At 33.0% G+C, this 23,448-nt stretch overlaps 1 protein-coding gene and 1 pseudogene across 1 annotated transcript in view; one reads left to right on the forward strand and one right to left on the reverse strand.

The window, feature by feature from the left end:
• Positions 1-3,846, forward strand: LOC130828143 (glycosyltransferase BC10-like; annotated as a pseudogene).
• Positions 3,840-23,448, reverse strand: part of LOC130828144 (branched-chain-amino-acid aminotransferase-like protein 1) — a 25,808-nt gene continuing 6,199 nt past the window's right edge. Inside the window, exons 4-20 of the mRNA XM_057693959.1 lie at positions 21,016-21,108; positions 20,728-20,865; positions 18,130-18,188; positions 16,542-16,644; positions 15,592-15,780; positions 13,051-13,151; positions 12,526-12,574; positions 12,340-12,426; positions 12,001-12,052; positions 9,432-9,517; positions 6,625-6,676; positions 6,343-6,428; positions 5,665-5,748; positions 5,226-5,306; positions 4,772-4,807; positions 4,542-4,687; positions 3,840-4,406 (exon numbers count right to left, since the gene is read on the reverse strand). Coding sequence (XP_057549942.1) covers positions 4,559-4,687; positions 4,772-4,807; positions 5,226-5,306; positions 5,665-5,748; positions 6,343-6,428; positions 6,625-6,676; positions 9,432-9,517; positions 12,001-12,052; positions 12,340-12,426; positions 12,526-12,574; positions 13,051-13,151; positions 15,592-15,780; positions 16,542-16,644; positions 18,130-18,188; positions 20,728-20,865; positions 21,016-21,108 — 1,425 coding nt within the window. The 3' untranslated portion in view covers positions 3,840-4,406; positions 4,542-4,558. The remainder of the gene's footprint in view (positions 4,407-4,541; positions 4,688-4,771; positions 4,808-5,225; positions 5,307-5,664; positions 5,749-6,342; positions 6,429-6,624; positions 6,677-9,431; positions 9,518-12,000; positions 12,053-12,339; positions 12,427-12,525; positions 12,575-13,050; positions 13,152-15,591; positions 15,781-16,541; positions 16,645-18,129; positions 18,189-20,727; positions 20,866-21,015; positions 21,109-23,448) is intronic.

Here is a 23,448-nt window from a genome sequence, read left to right on the forward strand (position 1 = left end):
TTCATCACTTCCAAAGAACTCATAAACATAACCACAAATCATACATCCTTTCCACGACTATCATCTACAAGTCCGCGGAAGCGGCCACAACGATTACACCGTCTGCCGCTGCCGCCGAAGATGTTACCGTCACCAGCCCCGGCAAATCGGAAACTAGGGTTCGTGTCGGCATTACCATTAAAACATGATATGGATGATGAAGAATTATTATGGATGGCTTCCATGGCTCCAAAAATAGAAGACAAGAAAATAATGGAAAAATTAGAACAAAAACCTAAAATAGCGTTTATGTTTTTAGTACGTGGGAATTTGCCAATGGCCCCACTTTGGGATAAATTCTTTCGTGGATATGAAGGATTATACTCTATTTACGTGCATGCTGGCCCTTGTTTTAATGGAACATACCCTAAATATTCTGTCTTTTTTGCTCGAACAATCCCAAGCAAGGTATGAATATATCATCCTTCGTCTCCTTTTTTTTGAATTATATATCAATTGGCTTTATTGGTTTTTATAATTAGATTAGGATTGTTATTTCTCTCTATTTTTAACAATTAGATTTTAATATATATATATATATATATATATATATATATATATATATATATATATATATATTTATATATATATATAATATAATATAATATAATATGTATCAACTTTTTTGTATTTTTTATGAAAATTATGTATTTAATGTTAAAATAGTGCATTCAATAGCTGAATTTAAAAAGATAATCATTAAAAAAATATATGAATGATTTTTTTGTTGACTAAAGAACCATGAATATGAATATAATATGTAATTTTTTTTATTTTTTGTAAGGAACTATTAAGATATTCAGTTCCGAAAGAAAATAGGAAATAGGAATATAATCATGTGTTACCATTTAAGTGGTGTAATTAAATGAATATACGTTGAAAATCTTTTGGAGTATATGAACTTATAGCAGTACTCGAAATCTTTATTTTCTAAAGATAAATTTTAGAAATTTTATTTGTCATAAACATATAAATAAGTTGAGTCCAGTAAAAGATTTAATTTTTAAGGCATTTTTCAAAAATTCGAAGTTTGGTTACCGATTAGCATGTATAAAGCTGTTTTTATTTTCGAAGAGGCTCAAATAATTATACTTATTATTACAAGTATTTATCAAGAAAAAAATATAAATAATTTCTCTAAAATACATTAATTAATTAATTAATGATAGATTAGGAGTTAACGAATCCACTAAATATTCTCTCTTTTTCCAAAATTCTTTCCCATTTATAAAACTATAGAAGAGTAACTATAATTAGGGGAGCGATCTTATTTAGTGTCTACATTATTTTAAAAATTTTAATTCTTAAATTTTATGGGTTTAATATATATGTAAAATTGAAGTAAGATCCACAAGACCGTCTGTTTAAAGGAATATTGTAGGGATTTGAAATTATTGTAAACCCTCGCAAAATATATAGACAAATAATCGATGGCTACTTAGTTTAGATTTTTGAATAGTAGTGTGTTACATAATTTACTATATAATGTGAATGGAATTTAGCAAATTTAGACAAATTTTAGCCGATTTTAGATGAATTAGTATAACTAATTAATACTAGTAATGAATCATATTTATCTTTCATCAACTACGATTTATTTATAATGAGAAAAACTATAATAATATTAAGGCAATATAACTTTTACCTTCAAAAACACATATAGCTTAATATTTTACTAAACATATTGATAAAAGTTAAATTTTTCCACCAAAATTAAATATTACCTAAGTTTATACTATAATAATTGAAATGTGAACATTTGGATTAGTTGATATTGGAAATCTAAAGATTTTTTAACCTATACAAAAAATTAATAAGCACTAATTTAATAACTATAAATCTAATTCTATCAACTATGTTATAGAGTGGAAATAATGAAATTATAGTGATGAAAATAAATATTAAACATCAAAAGGTCCTTAGTCAATTTGGTATGATCATGCCTATTGTCTAACTTGTTATGATCATAGAATTTGGTATATGTATTTAAAGTTTAGTTACCAAAATTACAATACTATCCTCGTTTATAAACTGTCCTGGATACGGTTTGAACCCACGACTTATTAAATCGTATTTGGTTGGTCATTTATAAATTTAGCCCATATTGTACGAGATTGTCTCGTGATGAAATGACTTCAAAATACAAAGCCCATAAGATAAAAGTTTTTATTATTGAATTATATAATCTAAGTATGAGGCATGTCTCACAATGAGACCATCGCATACAAGAATTTGTGTTATAAGTCAAAAGTTAGAACCCATGACCCATCCAATATGTTATTGGAGGAAAAGTATAAATGGATGAATAACAGTAGGAAAGAATGATTAAAGAATTAGTAATTTTGATTACCGTAATTTTGGCATATTCTAGCTTGTAAAGCTTTATTTTTCATCTCTAGACGAAACCTTTTTCAAGTACTTTGCTTAGATTCTACTCTTAGCTCTTTTGGATATAATTTCATACTTTGTCTTTCGAATTTTGGCTGTGTAACAGTTGCTAGACTACTTCCTTTTGTTCATTTCTTTCTCAGTTTAACATCACTACTACAATTTATTATTCCAGTATTATTAAGTGACTCCCACCATCTAAAATAGAGTTTGAAGATTCGAATCCACACAAACTTACTTTTTTGTTGTACACTTGTTTGAGGATGTCTAATATTCTAATGGATTTGCTAGCCTATATGCAACACTAAGGGCTTATTATAAATACTTTGATTAGTATCATATACTTAAATCAGTATTTATTAGGAACTAATTAACAAAAGTACACTATCATTAATTGGTATTATTTATTTAAACATTATTTAATAAAGCATCTACACTATTTTTGTGTGGACTAGTCTTAAAAAGTATATTAAAATATTAAGTATTTTTACTTGACAAATACAATTATTGAAAAATACTTATTATTAGATTGGTCCATTCTAAAATAGTGTGGAATTAGTCTGTACAAGACTTTTACTCTATTTTATCTGATTATCGAGTAAATATAGTATTAATAAATACTTCTAACGCATCAATATTACTACTGTAGGTGGTAGAATGGGGCAAATTTAACATGGTAGAAGCGGTGCGACGTCTATTAGGCAACGCCCTACTAGACCACTCAAACCAACGTTTCGTACTCCTCTCAGAATCATGCATCCCCCTATTCAACTTCAGAACAGTTTATTTCTACATAATAAACTCTAAAAAAAGCTACATTGAAGTATATGATGATAAAGGCGAGACCGGAAGAGGCCGATATAACAACCATATGTACCCTAAGGTTCAACTTTCTCAATGGCGAAAAGGGTCTCAATGGTTCGACATGAGTCGCGAGTTAGCCCTCGAGGTCAGCTCGGATCGAAAATACTTCCCTATTTTTGCAAAATATTGTAAGAACTCTTTGTTATGGAGATGAACATTACATACAAACATATGTGAATATTAAGCTTCCAAATAAAAATTCAGGAAGAAGTGTGACATGGGTTGATTGGTCTGTTGAAGGGCCCCACCCAGGGAGATATGAAAGGTATTGGACAACACCACAATTGTTGATCAATTTGAGGAGTAATGCTACATGTGAATATAATGGGGAGAAGACTAATGTTTGTTATTTGTTTGCAAGGAAGTTTATGCCTAGTAGTTTGGATAGATTGATGAGATGGTCTCATAGATATTTGATGTATGGTTAAGTTGTTAAGTTAATTAAGATTGTTAAAATACTCATTTGCAAATGAGGGAGATGGGAGTTGTTTTTTGTGAGTTGGGATTTTATGTAAATTGATTAGTGATGCTTAAACATTATTCTTTAAATATTTGTTGCCCAATAAATTATATTTGGTTTTGATTTTGTGTTTGTGAACTATGTTAATGTTTAAATGGAAAGAAAACCCTTGAGTTTGAAAATAGATTCATTTGTTTTATCCCAACTCTTCTGTTTTCAGCACGGCACTACCATGGCCCATGGGGGTCAATTAGCATAAGCCAGTGGGGTCGCTTTGAGAAAGAGAGCTAATCAAAGCTGTACGAAGTTGCAAATTTACCAAAATCTTATTGAATGTTAAGATAATTGTCCAGAATCAAGAATTTTAATTTACATATTAGAACACAATGAAACATTGCATAACAAGGCTAAACCCGAAACTCCATCAAATCACTACCTAGGCGCTCAGCACGCATAGTCAGAGGTTCTTATTTTAAACCAGCATATCCTATACAAAAACTAAATTTATAAAAATCAACAACGAAAAAATATCTTTGAAGAACACGGGTTTTTTCCTGCTGGTGCGTTCTTCATTTGCAGCTGTTTGTTTGGAATCCAACTTATTTGAAAGTGAATCAGATTCACCATTCAAGCTGTCTACTCCAGCAATATAAGTCTAAATAAGACAAGTGCCCAGGAAACATAGAAATCAAGCAGTAGAAATGACATTAAATAGACTGAAAATGTAATCATTCATTCACAATCAGAATTCTCAAGCTTTAACTAGATCAGCAAGGACATATTCGCATACCTTTCAACAGAAATCGATCAAATTTTCTGATAGGTGGGGATAGGAACACCTATATCTTCTGTCAATTTTTTGTAAGCCTCCTGCAATCTTAGTGTCACAGGTCCTACCTGTCCGTCTCCAATCAAACGGCCATCAATCTTCACAGCCTGATAAGAGATATCACATTAAGCACTTGCACAATGCAGCTCAAAAAGCTCATCAAAGTCAAGATGCAGATTGGAAAGACTTACTGGGCTCAGTTCTCCCATTGTTCCAGTTGTCCACACCTGCAGCAAATATAAGTCGGATATAAGAGGTTGTTTAAGAGAGAGCAAGTAAAATACTTTTGCTTCCAGGCAACTTCTCATCAAAATCAAAATCATACAAAGTCCACAAATCTCAAATCACATAAAATCATGCAAAGTCTACAAATCGAAACGTCACATTAATGATGAATTAAAAAGGTGTAAATATAGCTAGCACAACTTATAATTTATTGGGCAGGTTTTACATAATACTTTTAAGAATATCACCAAGTGGAAGAACTTTTTTGTTTAACTAATTCATATATTGACCACAGTGCATCTCTCGAAAGGTAATTCAAGAAGAGAGCAATATTAAGCCACAGCATTTGCTCTTAGAATGTACAAGAAATGTCAAATCCTTTTTAACAAAACACAATATCAGTAATGTGGAAATTAAGACCTCATCTGCCGTATGGAACTCTGAGAGGCTGATCCGTCGCTCTTCTAAGACAAAACCCTCCTTCACCACAAGGTCCATGACCTGCAAATTTGCAAAGCTGATTATTAGATACTCTAAAGGAGAACTAGATATCAGGCCAGGTCTATCATGAGAGCTGCAATATAGCAGAGTATTCTACTCAATAGATATTGAAAATTTACAGTGGTGCAAGAGAAGAGAAGAAGAGTTATTCATGAAATTCCATTTCTATATGGGTAATACCCCTTTGAAATCTTTCAAATGATTCTCTATTATGTATAGATCAACATTAAACCATCTTTCCACTAAGGAGAAAACACATTTATGCTGATTTTTATTTATTTATTTATTTATTTTTTTTATTATTTTTATCAATGCTAAGTGTTAAATACCACAAACCACGGGGGGATGTACAACTTACAGTAGCTCGAGTTATTCCAGGAAGACAATAGTCTGCGTGAGGTGTAAAGACTCTGCCTTTTTCACCATAAACTGCATGAAAAAACTTCAACTAGTCATAAAACAGCTGCATGCAAAATTAAAAGGTGTGCCTTTTTTAAGTACATATGCTGCACAAAAGTTGTCATAAAATAGGCAGGGATCTAAACAGATACCAACAGCTGGGGAGAGGGAGAGATCAAGATACAGAAACCCTTCGATAAAATATGCAATGCATATTGAAATTTTATAACCAAGTTCATTTTGTATAATTTTTCTTTTCTAGAAGTTTATGAAAAAATGTAATAAGATGACACAGGTGTAAAATTCACTTTTATGTGGAATTTAGACCTAAGTAGACAGTCAATTAAAGTTCGAATAGCACTCAAATGTCTCCCATCCATTGTCATTTCTAAGCACATTTCTTTAAACTGTGATTAATACTTTCGCAATGTTGAAGGCATTGATGACACTTATGATTTACATAAAAAAACAACCGCATGTAAATTGGGCTGTTTATCTAATTGCAAACATTCACTTAAAACCTTTTTATCATTCATTTTGGGGGAAGGGAAGAGTGGAATAGCAAAGAGACATCTTTCAGATTATAAACATGATAAATGGGGGTCATAAAAGTAAACCGCGTGAAAAGGGATCTCACAATATTTGTTGCATTTGTTTCAGATACATATCCGTCTTTATCAAGCATTATGGCATCATCAGCATTTGCATTATTTCCTTCTATCTGGATCAGAAAAGGTTACTGAAACTTAGTATAAGTAGAAAATATCACATTAATGCATTCATCATTCTATATTAAGATCAAAATTGATAAACCCAATAAACATTTTGGCCAAACATTTAGAGGGCCTTTAATCTTGAAGTTGTAAATACTGAACAGCTAACATCTTCACATGGCATATTAGCAGCAGAATATACCTTATAGCAAGTATGTTGTTCAGTAAGTTGTTATGATGGATCTTTGAATCCAAATTCTGCAAGAACATAGAATAGATAGCTCAAATAAACGGGCATTGATTATGAATTTCACTCTTCTACAATTTTGCATCCAGTTCAGCGAATGCATCTAAATAAGAGCACGTTGGACAATATTTTGTTTTACCCTTTACTTAAGTAATCAAAGAAAAGTTAATTTTATAATCCTAACTTTCAAAACAGAAACTAAGTAAAGTTACAAAAAGTAAAATTGACTTTTCAACCATTTAAGAAAATATCAGAAGATGTACTTATCATAAATCTCTGACAAAACAATATAAAGTCTTGTAGGAACATTAAACTAGTCATTCTTCAATTGCATCTCGAAAAATAAGGAGACAACTATGACAATTAATGAATCCTTAAATCAGTAGAATCATTTGTTGAACTAATCAGAGGACCAGTAACATCACACTGAAGATTCAATACTCATATACTGCTACAATCAAAATTGCTGTTTGGAACTGCCAGCATCTTCCAGTAAATTTCTACATTATTCAGTCAGCAGGATGATAAGCTTATTATATCCGTGACAAGGCAAGATATTGTGAAAAATCATAGCATCATAAAGAAAAGCACGCTAAAGCAGTATACAAAGGCACAACGTTAATACATTTGGAGAATTAAGACGGGTAGTTGCAGTAACCAAAACAATACCCTTGGTGTTATCATAGACAGGTGGCTTCCATTCAGCAAGAACTACATTTCCACAGAAAGAATGCACGTGATTAGCTCTGAACGCATTTCTCCCTTTTTTTTGTTTACCTTCTTCTCCCCCCTGCTTTGCTCATTTTTGTAAGTTTCTCGCCTCCTTAGCGTACCCAATGGTGCAAGTGGCCCAAATCATCTTTCCATGGCGCGCGGAAGCCAAGCCTTACTTCCAAGAGCTTCCTAGTGCCGCATAGTGTAGTGCTCATTCAAAGCACTATAGTGCTCGTTCAAGGTACTTTGGGTTAATGATTCGTCTAAGTGTTGGAATTAAATAACAACCGACAAAAGCTGCTGGAAGCCAGTGCTTTCGAGCATAGTGCTTGTTCAAGCACTTCAGCAACAGGAGGAACTTTATTTTTGCGTTGTTAAACTTCTTTGCTCTTATGTTTTCCTTGTATATAAAGGGCTCTTCAAGACTTGGAGAGCAACTGAAGAGAGACTTTAGTTCAATTTCTTAGCTTAGTTCATATATTTCATTCAAGTTCCAAGTTCATTTATGACGATTTTGTTCTTTTGTTGAATTTCGAGTGGAGTATTCAAGGAAAAACATTCTTCTTCTTATTTATAATCATCTTCACTTACTACTTCAACGAGCAAGATTTTCGGTATCTTTTTCTTAGTTTCATGATATTTTTATATTTTATTTTCATTTCTTAGTTTGTTCTTGCATGTTGCTCCTCTTTCTAGATCCTTGCTTCTAGTTGGTAGTTATTGATTATCTCTGTTTAAACTTCATTGATATAGCTTTTTACTTGTTTTTTTTACTTTCAAGTTGGTTCTATTGAGTTCTTTAGAGCTTTAAAGTGTTTATTCATACTACCTAGTACTTATGCTTAGTTTATGTTCTATATTTGGTTTTATGCTTATAGTCATGATTTGAGAGTAATTATTTACTAGGTTATCGGGTAAAGTAGCTCATCAATATGTAAGGGGGATAATTTGCTCGAGTTTGGATTGTAGAGCTTAAATGTTTGCTAGATTAGTGAAGTTTAGTTTATGAGCTAACACAAAAAAAGGGTGCAGGTGCTCTACTCTTCACTAATCTTAGTTGATTTAGTGATTTTACTTGATGATGTGCTTAGTTACCATTGTCATGTTGATGTTTGAGAAACCAAGAAGCTTGAAAGCATCGCCAGTCACTTACTAACCCATGAAGGTGCATATTTGATGATGTAAGCTTATCTAAGTAGTTTTGGAGTTCCACACATTTCAGGGTTTGTCAAGATCAATTTCAGTTCAAACATTACATATTAATAACAGAATCAAAAATACCCATCATATCTCATCACTTTTTTAACAGACTTGTCCAGTTACAAGCTGCTGAGGTCGCAAAGTTTAGATAGATTAAAAATATACTCCCAGCACTTATTCAAGCTAGTAATTTAAGAGAAAGAATACTGAGTAAGTGGAAATACCAATTAAGGTGCATCCATAAAGATTGAATGCAAGACTCATTCCAGAAGTGACCTGCAGAAGTACAAAGGCGGTTTCTCTTCAGAAACGATACAAGTGCATTAAAAGAAGAAATTCCAATCACACTAAAACTTTAAGCAGAAAAGTAAAATGTAACTATTTCCAAATGTCATAACACCATGTTTAAGGAACGACCACAAAGACATTACAGTTTTGAGAGTAAAAATTGCATTGATAGTTGCAAAGAGTAGAAATTAAGAAAATGAGGTTGACAATAACACTGTCTTAATGAGTCAAATTTTTAATATCTAAAGTAGAGGTTGAACAAGAAAAGAAAGTACCTTCTTGCCACGAGTTAAACTTAATGAGCCAAAACAGCATCTTCCAGTGAAGATTCAATACTCATATACTGCTACAATCAAAATTGCTGTTTGGAACTGTCAGCATCTTCCAGTAAATTTCTACATTTCTCCAGTCAGCAGGATGATAAGCTTATTATATCTGTGACAAGGCAAGATATTGTGAAAAATCATAGCATCATAATCAGTAGAAAAGAATATATGCAATTGGACAAGCGCAGCCAATAATAAAGAAAAGCAAAAAGCAGTAACAAAGGCACAGCGTTAATACATTTGGAGAATTACGACGGGTAGTTGCAGTAACCAAAATAATACCCTTGGTGTTATCATAGACAGGTGGCTTCCATTCAGCAAGAACTACATTTCCACATAAAGAACGCACTGTGATTAGCTCTTACTGAGGATTATCCCATATAATAAAGGTGAACAATTTTAAAATATAATTTCAGAACGCCAAGACAAAAAAAAAAAAATAGAATAGAGTCACATGACATTATTGCTTAAAGATGCTCAACCACTTGACTACAGACATCAATGAACAAACATAAGGCCTAAAATTTAATCCCATAAATCCACCATGGGAAGAGGTAAAAATAATGATCTAAACAGTCTATAGCTTCAAGAAAAGTTCCATCAAGATAACATTCATTGAGAACAAGGGAATTTTCTACTTGACGCAAAAGGGTGAAGTGTCAAATATAATTGGCTGTCCACAGCCTTATTCCTTTGAGGTCCCAGTTTGAAGCCTTGTGTTAACTCCACACAAGGAAAAACAATGCCATGAAATCACAACTCGAAACACTACACTTCATCTTGAAAACAAAATTCGGAATCAATTATTTTCGGAGTTATAAATTTAGAAGGCCAAAACTGTAGATAAACACATGAAAAAAGGATGCTAAGCCATAACTCGGAATCCTTACATAAGCAATTTGGTGGAGAAGAACAAGCAATTTGTAATTTGTAATTAATTCAAAGGAGAAAACAGTTGAATTTTCACGTTTTAACTAAGAGAAAAGGAAATAACTTTTTCCCAAGCATGACAATAGTGCAAAAACAAGTTGCATCACATCAAGGGTAGCGTTGTAAGTTTTTCAAAAAAGAAGAACTAATATTTCCCAAAGATGTAAAAAGGCGTTCCTATTTCGAGGATATCTTATTTTTCCTCTAATATTAGACGTTACAATAACCGCATCACTCTGCTACACAATGCCCGTTACCATGGTCACGACCATTACTGCAATTTTACATTATGAAAATGACTACATGACAAAGGTTGTCCTTCTGATGAGTGAGTTTTATGTCACTCATTGCCCATTGGGTAGTCATTAAGTCCATTTTCAAGTACTTTTACATATATTGCTACCCTTATTTTGTCAATGGTTTCTCATGTCATGGCTAAGTTAGCTATAGTTGCATTCTTATATATTTTAGTTCATTTTTTGGTGCATTTTTCACATTTCTCCCTTTTCTTTGTTTACCTTCTTCTCCCCCCTGCTTTGCTCATTTTTTAAAGTTTTTTGCCTCCTTAGCGTACCCAATGGTGCAAGTGGCCCAAATCATCTTTCCATGGTGCGCAGAAGCCAAGCCTTACTTCCAAGAGCTTCCTAGTGCCACATGGTGTAGTGCTCATTCAAGGCACTATAGTGCTCGTTCAAGGTACTCTGGAATTAAATAACAACCGACAAAAGCTGCTGGAAGCCAGTGCTTTCGAGCATAGTGCTTGTTCAAGCACTTCAGCAACATGAGGAACTTTATTTTTGCGTTGTTAAACTTCTTTGCTCTTATGTTTTTCTTGTATATAAAGGGCTCTTCTAGACTTGGAGAGCAACTGAAGAGAGACTTTAGTTCAATTTCTTAGCTTAGTTCATATATTTCATTCAAGTTCCAAGTTCATTTAAGATGATTTTGTTCTTTTGTTGAATTTCGAGTGGAGTATTCAAGGAAAAACATTCTTCTTATTTGTAACCATCTTCACTTACTACTTCAACAAGTAAGATTTTCGGTAACTTTTTCTTAGTTTCATGATATTTATATATTTTATTTTCATTTCTTAGTTTGTTCTTGCATGTTACTCCTCTTTCTAGATCCTTGCTTCTAGTTGACAGATTATTGATTTTCTTTGTTTAAACTTCATTGATATAGCTTTTTACTAGTTTTTTTTACTTTCATGTTGGTTCTATTGAGTTCTTTAGAGCTTTAAAGTGTTTATTCATACTACCTAGTACTTATGCTTAGTTTATGTTCTATCTTTGGTTTTATGCTTATAGTCATGATTTGAGAGTAATTATTTACTAGGTTATCGGGTAAAGTAGCTCATCAATATGTAAGAGGGGTAATTTGCTCGAGTTTGGATTTTAGAGCTTAAATGTTTGCTAGATTAGTGAAGTTTAGTTCATGAGCTAACACAAAAAAGGGGTACAGGTGCTCTACTCTTCACTAATCTTAGTTGATTTTGTGATTTTACTTGATGATGTGCTTAATTACCATTGTCATGTTGATGTTTGAGAAACCAAGAAGCTTGAAAGCATCGCCGGTCACTTGCTAACCCATGAAGGTGCATATTTGATGATGTAAGCTTATCTAAGTAGTTCTGGAGTTCCACACATTTCAGGTTTGTCAAGATCAATTTCAGTTCAAACATTAAATACTAATAACAGAATCAAAAATACCCATCATATATCATCACTTTTTTATGGAACCTCTAGGAGACAGGTTAACAGAGACTTGTCCAGTTACAAGTTGCTAAGGTCGCAGAGTTTAGATAGATTTAAAAAATACTCCCTGCACTTATTCAAGCTAGTAATTTAAGAGAAAGAATATTGAGTAAGTGGAAATACCAATTAAGGTGCATCCATAAAGATTGAATGCAGGACTCATTCCAGAAGTGACCTGCAGAAGTACAGAGGCGGTTTCTCTTCAGAAACGATACAAGTGCATTAAAAGAAGAAATTTCAATCACACTAAAACTTTAAGCAGAAAAGTAAAATGTAACTATTTCCAAATGTCATAACACCATGTTTAAGGAACAACCACAAAGACATTACAATTTTGAGAGCAAAAATTAAATTGATAGTTGCAAAGAGTAGAAATTAAGAAAATGAGGTTGACAGTAACACTGTCTTAATGAGTCAAAATTTTAATATCTAAAGTAGAGGTTGAACAAGAAAAGAAAGTACCTTCTTGCCACGAGTTAAACTTAGGCGTATATGGGAATTATCAAACATGCCATTCCTAATAAGAGTGGTGAATATAGCTTCCTTTACCTGTTTTAGCAGACATGTACGCATAGGAAATGAAAGCAAAAATCATATCAATAAAAGGCTCATAATGAAAATATTCAAACTCTGTCACCGCAACCTCACCTCTTCACGTGTTGCAACACAAGCCAGAGCTTTTGCCGAATCAAACATTCTGAAAATGAAAATTTTGAAAGTATCAAATAATTGAAGTGGTGACAATCAAAACTGCAGCCAAAACAGCAGTCACAGACTCATGATAACAATGACTCTAGAATAAGTCCGGGTTCTCTTCCTCTTATAATACAAGTCCCTTAGTTAACAAATTTTATAACGAGATCAGAAGAGCATTGAGCAACCCAGAAAATATATTCTTTCAACCTAGAGCATAGACCAATAAATAGGCAAAAGAAAAATAATATCTAGATTTTTTTTAATGAAAAGTAATAGACTTGTATAACATTAATGTCTCATATACAGAACTTAATCTGCTGACAGTTCCGACCAGTTTCTCTACGATTTAAATGTATGTCAATAATTTGAAGAAACTCTAATCAGACAATCCTACAATTTATAATTTGGTGAGCTGAAATAACTTGCAGGTAATCAAATCAACCAAAGAAATGAAAAATATGCATCAGAGTCACTGACCTATCCAGATGCTCCTCAAGCTTAAATACTTTTCCTTTGTAAACACGAAGTCCTTCCCAAACAGAATCGCCACCTTGTACTACTGAGTCAAACACTGAAACCTGAAAGGAGTGAATACAAAAGAACAAGCAGCAAAACATACATTGTTAGCAACACATAAAAACTAATAAAATATAACAATATCCAATGGAATATATTAATATTGCAAGATATTGTAATATTTTTAGTACATTTGTATATTTATCTTAGACTCTTGTATTTTGTAAATATCTTGTTTCCTAAATTTATCTTTGTACTCTTTATATTCAATGAAAATAATGAAAGATGAAAGACAAATATTACTTTCATAGTATCAAAGTCTAGGTTTTCAATACCTTCCTAGCTTTCGCCTCTTACTCACGATAGCATCCACCATTTTTTTGGCTAGTTTTTTTCCCCAATACAACTAACTTGCCTTTCATTGTATTCTCTATTCTTCATGAACAATCAAAGCCGCTTTTCTAATTTATTTACTCCTAACCCAATTTCTTATGATTTTTGAGATGAAGGTGTATCCCCTTAATTAATTATCTCAATCAAGAGTCCACCTCTCCTAATGGTCCTCATGACCCAAATGTCTCATCACTGATCACCCATTCTAGCCCCTCACAGCCACACTGCAAATCTTCCTCAATCTGGCCCAAATTTTTAAGTCCCACACGACCACAATCACCCAATCAATCCAGCAGGCCCTCACAGCCAACCTGATATTACTACTCAATCTGCCCCAATTTTCCCTCCTCCTGGGGCACATCGTCATGCCACTCCCGTAACAAATCAGCCCCATTTATCCTTGTCAGCCAGCCACATCAGTGAGAAAAATAACCAGTCCACATCTACAAACGACATAACCTCCATTCCAAACCCCATACCCTTTTCTTCCTTAAAATCATCCTCAAGAGTCAAGACCCATAACCCGCCATCAACATGGTATTTCAAACCCAATCCCAAATATCATGGAGAGCATCATACTCAAATTTCCAAATCTCCTTTGCCCAAAAATCCTATAGGTGCACTTAAGGTCCTTAATTGGAAATTGACAATAATTGATGAATTTGATGCTTTGCTTCAAAATAAGACGTGGGATTTAGTTCCTAAACCATCTAATGTTATTATACTTTATTCTTTCGCGATTTTAAGACATAAAGAGCATTCTAATGGTTCTTTTAAAAGCACAAAGCCCGTCTTGTAGGCAATGATGATGGACTGGTCAACAGTTTGGCATTGATTGTGGAGAGACCTACAGTCCAGTAATAAAACCAGCAACTATCCGCACAATTCTTGAAGAAAATGCCTACATCTATAAACCCTTCGGTTTTAAGAACCCAAAATATCCAATCATGTGTGTCGTCTCAACAAATCTCTTTACACATTGCTCCTAAGGCTTGGTATCAAAGACTTGTAGATTTTGTTGCTAAGATTGAGTTTATTCACTGTACTCGTGACAACAAATAAAAGACTTGGGCACTCTAAGTTATTTTCTTGAAATTGTTGTCAATCATATTTTTAGCCTCTTTTATCAAAAGCAAAATAGGCCAAGGAACTTCTTAGTCATATAGGGATGTCTTATTAAAAATCCTGCCCTACTACAGTTTACACCAAGCCCAAGCTCAGTGCCTTCTCATCCACTCCTTTTGAGGATCCTACCCTATATCGTAATCTTGTTGGTGCTTTACGATACCTCACTTCCACCCAACCAAATATATCTATCTTATGCAGTACTACCTTTTTGCAAAATCCCAAGGACTCTCACATGCAAGCTATTCGCCGTATTCTTAGATATAATTGTGGTACTCTTTACCATAGTCTCTAACTCTATCGGTCATTTACTTCTACACTTCTCTCCTATACTGATGACACTCGATGATCTACTTCAGGTTATTGTGTTTTGTTAGGCAATAATCTTATTTCTTGGACATCTAAGTGACAAGCCACACTCTCGTGTTATAGCGCAAAAGCTGAGTATCGAGCGGTGACTAGGTTAAGTAATTTACTCCTTATACTTCATTGTCCTATCCCTAAAGCAGCCTTGGTATATTTTAAAACATCGGAGCTCTACTTGTATGGCAACCTAGTGCAACATCAACACACCAAACATATTGAGAATGATATACATTTTGTTCAAAGAAAGTCGTATGGGTCAAGTCAAAGTACTTCATGTCGCGTTTAGATACCAAAATGCAAACATTTTCACAAAAGACCTTCCACTTATACTTTCTCAAGACTTCAGCGTCGGTGAACATCCTACTTCAACTGCGTGGATGTAATGGTATATAACAATATTGCAAGATATTGTTATATTCATTGTATATTTGTAAATTTTATCTTAGAAAATTTTTTATTTCGTAAATATCTTATTTCCTAAATCTATCATTGTACACCTCTTTATATTCAATGAAAATAATGAAAGATGTAAGGCAAATATTACTTTCAAAAACAAAATGAATAATGTTTCTGTAAAAGGTGAAAATAACAAAATATATCAAGAAAGCAAGGATACACCTTTGCACTATCACGAGGTAGCAACTCATCACCAACCCATGCAAGCAGCTTCTCATTCTCGGGAACAGGAAGACTGGGTGGGGGCAAGGGTGAGCTCAGAATGGAAAATGATCTCTTAAGACGACGCTTGAGAAAGTTGTAGAAGGGTAGACATTGTTCTAGTAAGTCATAAAGTAAAGGAGGAAATGTCTGATATACACAAAAAGCAAACTAAATATTAGAATAACTTAATGGAAAGACCAAAAAGAGTGGTAAACCAAAAAATAATAAAGCAAAAAATTTAAAATAAACATCGTCTTCCATGTGTATTCAACATTTTATTCTAAAACTACCTTAATTATCCTATTTGCGATCACGAAATAAAAAAATTTCTATAGAAATACTTAAAATGCAAGACATCAACAGACTATATGTAATGCCAAGCTAGAAATGTATCTTACTTTACCTCCAAACAACAAAATTGAAAACAACTTATAGAAACACAGATAACAAAAATTTGGAAGTAAAATGCTTGCCTCGTTAACTTAAACATAATCATGCAACTTTTCAGAGCTTAAGTACAAACCTTATGACATGCACTTCAAATTATGAATTCGGGTGATATGAAATGCCCATAGGTTATCATTTTCTTTCTTTTTTTGATTGGTGACAAAGATATATAATAAATTACACTAAGGGAGTTGTCATCCATATACAAAAGGAAGGATCAGGGTAAATATCTTGATTCCTTAAGATAACTAGTAAAGGTTCATAAAAAGTTAATGTGGTCAAGGAAGAGTTGGTTCATGATTCTTATTATACAGGACCCTTAGAAGAAAGGAATTTGAAGCCTTGAGTCACACAAGCATGTGTTAGAATTCTCTAACACATCTTTCATGAAGGTTACCAAAAAAAGCCAATAAGATAAGTTCCATTGCTTTAAAGAAGATCAAAGATTAAGAAAATCAAACCTTTGGATATCCACGTTCTGTTTTAAAGCCAGTTGACTTGTGAACACTGTCATACCACCATGGAGCCCATACGCCATCTATAAGTTTCGGACCAGCTTCCCATCTAAAAGAGGAAGCTTTAGGTAAATTCAAAAGACATATGAACATAAATCCACAAATGTAATTAACAAAACTCTTTTAATCGTGCTCTACAAATGTAATTAACAAAAGTTTGAAGTTGAAAGTCAAATAAAGACCCTTAGTAAAGAAAAATACAAAAAAAAAAAGAAAAAAACTTAGGGCCCAAGCTAGATGAAAGTTCGATTCAACTGAATTATTCGAGCTTTATTTAATACAACTGACAAATGAAATAACTAAGTCACGATTAAACTATAACCTACCTTCTTTCTTTCAGCATTTTTATCGCTACTACTTCACAGCACAGTATCACACAGAACATTGAGCATCCACCTCAGTTATGCCCCTTTTAAAACAACAAGGATTCATACCTTCATACCACATATCGAAAATTCAAACTATGAATGCTATTTTATACTACTGATTTGTCGTTATTTTCATAAAATTTGCTATCACTCTGAACCTTCAAATATAGTCCATAATCACTAATTCCTTTCCGAAAAATGGAGAGCTCAAATTCCTTTGAAACTGAAATTAGTCTTAACCTCTCTTAAAAATGCATTGCTAGAAATTAAGGAAAATACATTGTTAGGTTTATGTTGAAGAATACTTGTACAATTATTTTAAAAATTATATATTTAATCAAATTATATTGAGAGATAAACTAATAAAGTCCAACCGTGGAAAGCAAAAGGTATCTTATATCATGAAAACAAGAAGTATTTGCTTGAAAAATTACTATGTATCCACTACCTACAATTTGCCACACAAGACCGAACAGCATGACAATATTGACAAATGAGTTATCATTATACATTCTATATACAACATTTTCTCACCCCCAATATCATTAAGTGGCTCCCATCTAAGATGTCACGTAGGAAAATTTTGGGGCATTGGATATACGTAATTTTACCCTTGTGATTACAAAGAAGTTAATTTTGATTGACACTCCGCAATTTCACTTAAATAAGAAGTGCACATGATTGAAAATGTCATTTTACTATATTCTATTATAGTCCAAACCGAACATGACTTAATGAGTAATTTTACTATATTCTATTATAATTCAAACCAAAGATTAGTAAATCCTTGACCCTGTCGAGAATGGACATCAAGAACACCATATACATGTGAGAAAACTTTTAACAATTACCCTGAGATTTGAGATTTATAATTATACTCCCTCCGTCCAGTTCCAACTAAATGTTAACCAAAAATGTTAACAATTAACATTCTAGCAACTTTTTCTCTAAAGTTTGGGACCCTCATCTACCAACTCACCTTTTCCTCTTTCATTTTTCCATAAAATCACCATACGCAGGAGCAAAAAACAAAAAGATGATCTGTCGCGAAATCATTCAAATAATAAACTGAAATGCATGCATTAGAATTTAGAAATTGATAAATTATCCAGTATACAATGTTTTAACAGTATGAACAAAGGACCAGCAAAGTTCATGTGTCTTACTTCAGCATGGTAGGCTGAAAAGGAATATTCAAGTCTTCACAGAGACCACGTAAAGCTATCTGCAGAGAAATATCAAAGTAGCACTTTTTGGTCAATAAAAAAAAATTATTTCTGATATATAACGCAGGAATGAACGGATTGACAAGATTTTATTACATCAGCTGTATGACTAGTACTACAGTTCAAAAGAACCGCACAAGATGAAGAAAAAATGCACATAACACAGCAGGTAACATTTCTACCAAATACAGAATACACTGTTGATCCTAAAGATTTTTCACATGCTGCACACTCTTGATTAAAATCAATCATCAAAAACACCATGTTAAAGGGTAAATTTTGTTCCACCCAAAGAGACCAAAATATGATGTTAAAGTTTACCATGAAAGGATTCATCCTTTTTTCTTTTAAAAAAAAAAAACAGCTAACTCAGTTATAAATCAAACAATAGGCACCAAACAAACAATTTCAGCATCTTGATTTCCTCCATGTAACATTAGAAGTGCAAAGATACATTACAATTCCTTCACCTCGGTCCATGAGGCAAAGAAACTTGAAATGTGTTTATGGAAAATCCATTAACATTTATACCAAAAGCAAAAAAAAAAATGACAGAATTAGAGAAGTGCAGTCATGTAATCAATTAGAAGATGTCTTTTGATCTCCTAACAATACCAGAGCTTGGTCTATTAATTAAAAAAACACGCAATATAAGCAACTTCTTAGTTTCAAAGGTGCAAAGCACCCTAAGAAGTTAAGGGTCCTAGAAGGCACTATTTTTTGGGTGTGAGGTGTCCTAAAAAAAATCAGATAAGTGCAATTAATTGCACTTATTTATGGCATTTATACTCCTTTTGGGTGTCGTATTTGATCCATTTTGCATAGTTTTGTGATATATCTTGTAAATTTACCTAAAAATCTTATTTTTAATTTGTTGTGTTTTGAGGTGATCAATCGATAAGTCCATAGAGTTATAACTTATAAGAGGGTGAAGGCTTCGAGAAATGGTCAAAGATCCCTAACAAGCAAAGAAGAAGCAAGCACAAAAGCATAGCCCATGCAGGTGGTCGCTACCAAGCTCCAATACTAAAGCCATGACTTGTCGCTCAAAAAAGAACAAAGAATCAAGTCAGTGGGCAAATGACGAGTCGCCTCTTTTCAGAAGGCCAAAAGCAGCTTGTTGCCGCTAAGCTTCTGCAGTCAAGATAAGCAATAAGTCGTTGCTTACTTGACAACGACTCACCGCCTTGTTTTTAGACGTGTTTGCTCGTCAAATATACGTTTAAGTAGTTTTATGTTTAATTTCGTTAATTATTTTTGTTATTTCCTATGTCCTATTTAGGGTTATTGGAGAATTTTTCCCAAGTAACCTCCCTCTATATATACAGGATTTAGGTTTAGGGTCTAAGGGACCTCTTTTAGCCACATTTTTCCATTCCTGGTTTTCATTTAGTTCTAAGTTTCCAAATTTTAGTTGTTGTAATTAGTATTGTAGTCATTTTTATTGATAATATAAGCACATTTGCCAAGAATTTCAAGTAAATTTCTAAGCATAATTTATTTTCCTGATTTATGTTTCTTAGTTTAGTAGTTTATATCTTTACAATCATGCTTAATAGTATAAGTCAATTGAATAATTAGTGTTATTTGCTATGTCTAGTGAGTAATTTTATATCTAAGGTAGAGACATTGATCCCAATTTTAGTGTGGAGTGAAAATTGACATGAAATATTTATAAAACTAAGGATTTATGATTAGAACTGAGCTAAATGAACCTTGAAAAACAACTTTATTAACCTAGTCAATATAACGGAAGTTTGAGATAAGCAATACTTTAGGGTTAAGTTATATTTAGGTTAAATTCATATTAATTCAACAAATACAAGGAAAGTTTGAAGATTCAATTAATAAGGCCCAAAAAGATAATTAATCAATAAATAGAAGCTTGAGATTAATAAAATCCATTTAATCAACTTAAGAGTCCTTTTTCCATAAGTATTGAAAACAATTGATATCCACACTAGAATAGGGTCATTCCCAACATCCGATGTCTTAGCTATATACTTAAAATCCAATTAACTGAATCTTCTAATAATTTAAGACATTACTCCCTCCTACATTTTATTCTTCATCAGGTAATAATTGGAAGTTGGAACAAGGTATCAATTTGAGCTTCCTCGTATTCGACCCGTTAGCTAGATGTAAATCGTGCACTTCCAGTTAAATAAAAGTTCACATCAAACTCTCACAAAAAAAACAAAAAGGGTAAATAATTAAGAAACAAGAGATAAAGAAATAAAAGAGAGGATAACATTATTGAAAACAATAAATAAAAATAATAAACAAAAGCAAATTACATGAGCCAACATCACGTGGTCTGGGGTTACGACCAAAAGGCACCCACATTCAATCACCCATGCCATCATCTTAGACACTATAAGACGCTTACCCATAGTAATCACCTCACCTAGCCCTATTAAAGCACCCAGCCCATTGACCATCCACACCTCATAGCTTAGGCGCGCTTTCTTAAACTTATTGCACCACATCACACTATGAAAATATCTAATTAACATTTTGATCAAATTTGAAAATCACCTCTGGATCTCGTTGAAGTTCTCCTGCATCAATGATAGCCGGCGGATTCCCTTGATCACTAAGCTCATTGTATATGGTAACAAGAGCAGCTAAACCGAGCTCCAAAAATGTTGGGGGCACAACTTTATCGAAGGATGCCTAGCAATTAAGCATACAAAAAGTTAACACAACAAATAATGAGGACGTGTATTTATAATTAAAATAATTGCATCACAGGGCGATCACTTTTCCAATTGAACTGCTTAGGAAGGAATATTAAGTAATTAAGATACAAGAACAAGTGCTCACCAGAACATCTATTGGGTTTCGTATCAATATGAAGTGCTTTCCATTCTTCATCAAATCTTCTGGCAATTTGGGTAATCGTTGTTTAGACATGTGCTGCAATCAGATTTGGGCTATTTAATAAAAAAGAGCCCTAATTTAGTGACAAACTTCGAAAGGAATATAGAACTGAAAACTATTATTTGGTGGATGACATAGTCCTAAATATAATCAATCATTTAAATAAGAAAACTAGGAGAATCTTATCATCTAGAATAGACTAGACTACAAGTACAACTATTACATGTTGTTAAAACTTGTGGATGAGGTAAGATCATATATACTTACTAGTTAGTGCTCCAACATTCATCAAAATTCTAATTCATTAATCTTGAGAATGACATGAGCAAAAGATTTGTTGTACAACATAAAAAAATGTGGTAGCAAAGAAATAACGGGAGAATTCATCTGTTATGTGTAATTTAATGATGTCATTGAATATAAACAAACCATTGCAATTGGTTTGAAAATAGAACTTTACTCAAGCTAACATATGCTCATTTATATGGCCCCCCATATCAAATGTCGCTTGGTATCAAAGCAAGTCACTCTTAACTCTCTGCATTATCACTTCAACGAATTAATTACCACTACTAACTATTAAAACCATTGTTACCAAGATCGAGGAACAATCCGGGTTGCGGAACAAGATCGGGAATGTAATTACATCTTTTAAAATTTGGGTCGAGATGGAAAATTTCGGGTCGAGAATTTATGAGTCGCGAAACGTTATATATGGGATCGAGAAACGATTTCAGGTCATTTAATTAAAATTTAAAACAAAGGAAAAGAAAAAACAATAGAACAAGAAAAAATAAAAAGAAAAATGAAAAGTTTGTTTAAGAAAAAAAAGAAATTAAAAAGAAAATAAAGTAATAAACACCCATTAAACACTCACGTGATTTTAATGAGTGTAGTTAACTTTTTTTTTTTTTGGGAAATGGGCTCAGAAAAAAGCCCAAGCAAATTTAGTAAAAAGCAAAACTCTATCAACAAAGATTAATACTTCATACACAGTATTGTTGGCTGTAAAAATCAATGGCATTCTTCATCCTCCAGTACCACTGTCCAAGGCTTGTTTGTTCTTTTATTTTTCTCTTTTTTCTACATCATTGACACCATTGATATAAGCTTGTTTGTTCATTTATTTTTTGTTTCTTTCATTCTTCTCTTTTTATTTTCTTTTTCTTCCTTTCTTCTCTCCATTTCCCGTGTCATGTTGGAAGTTTGATTTGTTGTTGGGTTGAGGTTGGGTCGAACGAAATAGCGTTTCAGATCGGGTATCCTAGCGATCCAGATCGCAATTGACCCGCGATTCGGGTCGAACGATCCAGATCGCAGTTCGCTTGCCAAAGTGGCGATCCCGGCTACACTGATTAAAACTAAACACACAGTTGGTTATTCATAATGAAGAGTTCAAGTATTTTTCCATTATACAGAAGCTACGTAACACTCAAAACTCACTTTCTTTTCGTACTTATATGGTGCACCAAAGAGAGCATCGGATGATGCTTCATTGATGAAACTTTGAGCTTTACAAGCTCAATTAACTGCAATTAAACATCCAATATCTTATTTACATAATCAATCACCCTAACAGTCATACTCCCAATGGTATTCAAACTTCTTTCGAGATAGAAAAAACCTAAACTAAGCTTATAGACAACAGACAAAGACATATGCCTTTGTGACTACAAGCTTAAATAAGGAAAAAAATAAAACTGCAAAGCTAAGGTTTATGGAAGAACAAGTAATTCATCTTGAAATTGAAAAAAAAAACAATGCTTACTTAGAATTTACAATAAACACCAGAGTAAAAACTCGCACCGGCTGCATTATAAAGGTTTTCAAAACAAACGAATCGATATTTCCCGTGTTGTAAAGGTGTAAAAAAATTGCGTTTTGGGCCGCATCAAGGGATATCTTATGGTTTCGACCAATATTTAGGCGGGATGACAATCGCATCAATCCCATTACCGCATCAACGTTCCGTTACTGAGATCGCAACCGTTACTGCATTTTTATACTATGATAAACACATTTATAAGCATATAACAAACAATTTGAATACTTTTTATGTCCAATAATCTAAACATTTAGTTTTATAAACAAATTTTTTATTTCACAAATGAGTTACCTATAATAGTCAAAATAAAATTCAGTAATATTTGTGATACAAACATACCACTTATTAAAAAATGCAAATCGTGGTTCAATTTAAGAACCTTGAATTGGCAAGTCCATTCACGAAGCAAAACTGCAATTGTTGATGTATTAGTAGAATTTAATTCTACATTCAGTTTGATGAACCGAAATTGTTAAATTCGTTAATGAACTTTGGGTGAAAGAGCCATGTCATGTTTCTCCAATCAAGATGTAATCACCATATTCTTTACA

The sequence above is a fragment of the Amaranthus tricolor genome, chromosome 12 (genome assembly GCF_026212465.1).
Source record: "Amaranthus tricolor cultivar Red isolate AtriRed21 chromosome 12, ASM2621246v1, whole genome shotgun sequence".
NCBI lineage: Eukaryota > Viridiplantae > Streptophyta > Magnoliopsida > Caryophyllales > Amaranthaceae > Amaranthus > Amaranthus tricolor.